We start from the raw sequence: 4,632 nt of genomic DNA on the forward strand, positions 1-4,632 counted from the left end.
TCGTCGTCGTCGTCGTCGGACGCTGCCTCTTCCGATTCGTGCACCGAGGATGGCTGAGGAGCGGGCTCGGTTTCGGGCTGGCCCGCAGCCGAAGCTGTGGATTGAGCCGAGGCCTGTGCGGCGCCCTCGTTTGCCAGTCCGTCCTGGTTGCGCTGACCTGCGATCTCCTGCGGGCTGGCGGGGAGGCGCTGGCTCTGCGAGTCCTTCCAGGCGCGGATGCCGTGCAAGCAGTGGATGCGTGCGGCGAGGCGCGTGAGGGGATGTGCGAGCGCATCAATGTCGATGCCCTGGTCGATGAGCGGATGGAGCGGCTCGGGATAGATGAGTTTGAGCAGGCGTGCTGATCGTCTGCGGCTGGACTCGGGGCGAGCGTTGGTGGCTGATTTGGAGGAGGACGATGACGCTCGTCTCGCCGAAGTGGAGGAGGACGCTTGTGTGGGTGTAGCCGAGGCGTCGGTCGGGTCTTTTGGTTCGCGCTTGGGATTGCTTAGAGTGGTGGTGGCCTGCTGATTGGAGAGGCGGCGACGCTTGAGTGCCTGCGGAGATGAAGGCGCGTTTGTGGAGGTGTGTGCCAGCGCCTGAGCCTTGTGCTCGTCGAGGCTGTGCATGATGGAGCGAGGAAAGATCCACTGGCTCCATGTGGGCTGACCGGAGGCGAGAACTGAGTTGTCGAGCCAGGTCGAATTGCGACAGGGCTGCAGATTGGCAGCGGGCACGGCGGTGTCGATGACGGAGAGAAGGGCGGAGAGGACGGCGTTGAAGTTGAGCGTGATGGGAGTGTGGTTGGACGGGTCGCCGGCAAAGAGGCGTGCGGCACGATCTCGGGTCTGTACGAGGGACATGATGGACGAGGCGGCTGCTGCTGCTGCTGGCTTGGCAGGCGATTCCTCGTGTGCTTCGTCGTGTTCAGGGTCCTGGGGTTGCCACAGCGAGGGAAAGTCGTCGAAGCGTTCGAGATAGAGGCGCTTCCAGAGGTGGAGGTCGCCGGTGTTTTGCTCTCCATAGACGTGGCGGCGTGCGAGCTTGCATGTCTGCGAAAAGTGTTCGATGCAGAGCGGTGGGAGGTCGAGGAGGATGGTATGGATGAGTTCGGTGGGGAGGGCCAGGATGCCCGCATGAGGAGGTGGTGGTCGGACGTGATCGTCGGGTTCGTCTGCGTCGAGCATGTTTGCGTGTGCCGCTGCCGGACTGTAAGGCAAGCCGTGTTAGCAGTTGGTGGTGGTGGTGGTAGTAGAGACGACAACTGAGCCCTTTGAGCTGGTGATGGATCCGCCCAACTTTGGTCTTGGATATGAATATTTGGGCGGGTGATTTAAGGGAGGAAGTGTGAATCAGCCTCTGACCCTGTGGCTCTTCTCCAGCCAATGCGCAGCAGATGCACTGCACTCTGAAGTCACGCGGCAACTCCGTGGACCCTGTGAGCGGGAAAAATCAGCTTTAGGATGTCAGATCGATATACCAAACATCCTCAAAATTCGCCGACGCGTAGAGACCAACACCGCGCTCCAAAGCCAACCAAATCTCGGTCCGACTCTGCCTCTCGCTCTTTCCATCCCACCTCGACTCTGTATATCACACACACACCGCCATGGTGCCAGCCGACGCCGCTTCGGCTTCAAGCCCGGCGCATCCGTTCCACAGTCCGAGGCCACGCCAAATCACCAAGCTCTCCATGGCAGCTCCCACAGCCACACGATCCTCACCGCACTCGCCGCACACCCCCACCCACCTCGCACATCCGTCCAACATGGCAGCAGCATTCAACCCGGACGGAAGCCTCAGCGTCCTGCGCAATGACGACGATGCCAACAACAGCGGCCTGCTCGACCTCAGTCCGGCGTTCTCCAGGATGGTCAAGTCGCGACCCAACTTTGGTTCGCCGCGCGGCGACTCCACGCCTTCGTCCAAGCCCTTGCGCCGCGTACAGACGGGCACCAAACCAAAGTCTCGCCTCAGCATCCCTGTGGTGCTGTCCGATCTCGTCCATTCGTCACAGCCAGCCGGCGACCACATGCACACCGACCCGCTCGCCCCCAACGGCGCCGCCCCCGGCACTTCAGTCGCAGCTCATCCCTCGACGTCCATGCACATGTACGATCCACTAGCACCTGACGCTGCTGCGGACGACGACCTCCAAGACGTATCGGACGACCACGACGATGCGCCCGCCTCGACGCTCACACGCCTCCGCAGATGGCGCCAGGACGCCATGCAGCAGCACCTCTACGACACGGCCATCTTTTGGAGCACCAAACTGCTCTCGCTCGAGACAACAGCGGCTGCCTACAACGACGCCTACCATCTCGCGCAGTGCTACTTCTACACACATCAGTACGCCCGCGCCGAGCATCTGCTCACCAACCCGCTCCGCATCCGCGCTCCTCGGTCGCAAGCGCATCCACCAGCTCCCACCGACGCCGCCGCCTCTTCGTCGGCCAAGCACACGGGTGCAGAAGGCTTCCTCATGTCAGACAACGTGCAGGACGACGACGACGCCTTGCACGACGTGCTGCAGCGAACGCGATCTGCATCCATCCTGCCGCCTAGCATCATGGCGCGCTCCTCCACCAAGGACAGCATGTACTCGGCCACCTCCTCCACCACGGGCAAACGCAAGAAGCGCGACTACAACCTCTCGGCCAACGGCTCTTCGGGCGCCGACAGTGCCAGCAATCCTGCCGACTCGGACGACGATACACACGATGCCTCGGCTGCGACCGACCGCGATGGCTCGGTGCTCGTGCGCGCCTATGCGAACCGGCGCTCGACACGGCCACCCGCGGATACCACGCTGGATCTGCAGCCCGACGTGGACGCGGTGCGCAACGCGAGCGTCGAGCGTGCACATGGGCCCGTGCTCGTCAACCACAGCCTGGCATGTCGCTACCTCGCAGCGCAGTGCCAGGTGCGGCTGGCAAAGTACCACGAGGCACTCGATCTGCTCGGCGAGACCGAGCACTGGGGTGCGTCGGCGAGCAATCGCAAACCCGCCACCGATGGCGGCATCAAGCTCGGTTCGTCGGTCGCCTTTCTGCGTGGCCAGATCCATTTGCGACTCGAGGACCTGCCTCGGGCGAGGGATGCGTTTATGGCTGCGCTGGCGCTGGACGTGAAGAACTACCAGGCATTTGCGGCGCTGGTGGATGGCGAGATGCTGGGTACCGACGAACAGTGGGCGTTTGTGCAGAGTCTCGAATACGCAGCGCAGGCAGGTGATGAGCCGGGCGCAAGGGAGGACTACGAACTCGTACGTCTGCTCTACACCACGCAGCTTTCCAAGCAGGCCCGGACGCATGCAGCCACCACGGCAGCAGCACGACGTAGGCTGGTGGCCGAGTATGCGCTCGACGATGATCCGGACGTGCTGTGTGGGCTGGCTGCCGAGCTGATTGCGCGGCTGCGGTATTCGGATGCCTTTGTGGTCACCAGTCGCGTGCTCGAACTGGCAGCTGATCATCCAACGGCCCTACCCATCCACATCGCCTGCACGTACCACCTCAAGAACCTGCGTCCGGCGCTGTTTATGCTCGCGCATAGGCTCACCGAGTTGCAGCCCGAATCGCCCGTATCGTGGTATGCGGTGGGCACCTGGTACGCCACCACTCGACGCTGGGCCGAAGCACGCCGATACTTTAGCAAGGCCTCGCTGCTCGATCCGCGCTTTGCACCGGGGTGGATTGCGTTTGGACATACGTTTGCACTCGAGGGCGAGAGCGACCAAGCGGTCATCGCCTACTCGACGGCAGCCAGGCTGTTTCCGCAATCGCATCTGCCCAAGCTATTCGTGGGTATGGAGCATCTGCATCAGGACAACCTTTCGCTTGCACGGCTCTCGCTCGATGCGGCGGCGGCCATTTCGACTGCCGATCCGCTGCTGGCAAATGAGCGGGGCATCGTTGCGTTTCAGACGGGCGATCTTGTGGGGGCGGTCGGCTTTTTCGAGAAGGCGATTGAGCTGGCGCGCGAGACGCAGCAGCCCGCAGCAGCGTGGAAGGCATCGTACCTCAACTTGGGCGTGGCAAGGATGCGGCTTGGACGCGACAAGGCCGCAAGCGAGGCCCTGCAGGCAGTGGTGGAACTCGATCCACACAGCTACCAGGCGCATCTATGTCTGGGCATGCTGGCGCACAAGCACGATAGGCTGGATGATGCGGTGCAGCACTACCACGAGGCACTATCCATCCACCCGCGCGACGCTCATGCTACCGAGCTGCTCGACTTTGTGCTCGACGAAAAGGTGCACTACGGCGTCAACGATTTCGCAAAGTACGATCCGGATTCGCGCCTGCGTAGAAGCGGCGACCAAGCGGCAAAGGGCAAGCAGAGACAACAAGCGGTGGCCCAATCGGTGCTGAAGGCGTCGACGCAAAGTGCTAGCCCAACGCGCACAGCACCCACTCACCACCCGGCCACGCCACAACGAACCCCGGCACACGCATCGATGCACTCGGCGGGCGAAATGAGCCTCGACACGTCAGCGTCGCACTCGCATACGGCGCACACCGACGCCGACCAGTCGAGTGTGCTCATGGACGAATCGACGTCGTGAAATGGCATCGCATCGTCCTCATGCACACACTGGTGTCTGGAAAAGCGTGAATTGAGCCGGAACAGAGAGAGAGAGAGAGAGAG

General features: G+C 62.6%; 2 protein-coding genes across 2 annotated transcripts; one reads left to right on the forward strand and one right to left on the reverse strand.

Annotated features, from left to right (window-relative positions):
* Positions 1–1,166, reverse strand: PAN0_127d6781 (uncharacterized protein; the record flags this gene model as incomplete). The annotated part of the gene is made up of 1 exon (XM_014797795.1): positions 1–1,166. A coding segment is annotated over one exon (1,166 nt), but the record flags the coding sequence as incomplete, so codon positions are not given.
* A 422-nt stretch (positions 1,167–1,588) lies between these two features.
* Positions 1,589–4,549, forward strand: PAN0_127c6782 (TPR-like protein; the record flags this gene model as incomplete). The annotated part of the gene is made up of 1 exon (XM_014797796.1): positions 1,589–4,549. One exon carries the CDS (start codon positions 1,589–1,591, stop codon positions 4,547–4,549), a length of 2,961 nt encoding a protein of 986 aa, XP_014653282.1.
* Between the last annotated feature and the right edge of the window lie 83 nt (positions 4,550–4,632).

Source organism: Moesziomyces antarcticus (assembly GCF_000747765.1).
Source record: "Moesziomyces antarcticus DNA, scaffold: scaffold_v10127, strain JCM 10317, whole genome shotgun sequence".
NCBI classification, from domain to species: domain Eukaryota; kingdom Fungi; phylum Basidiomycota; class Ustilaginomycetes; order Ustilaginales; family Ustilaginaceae; genus Moesziomyces; species Moesziomyces antarcticus.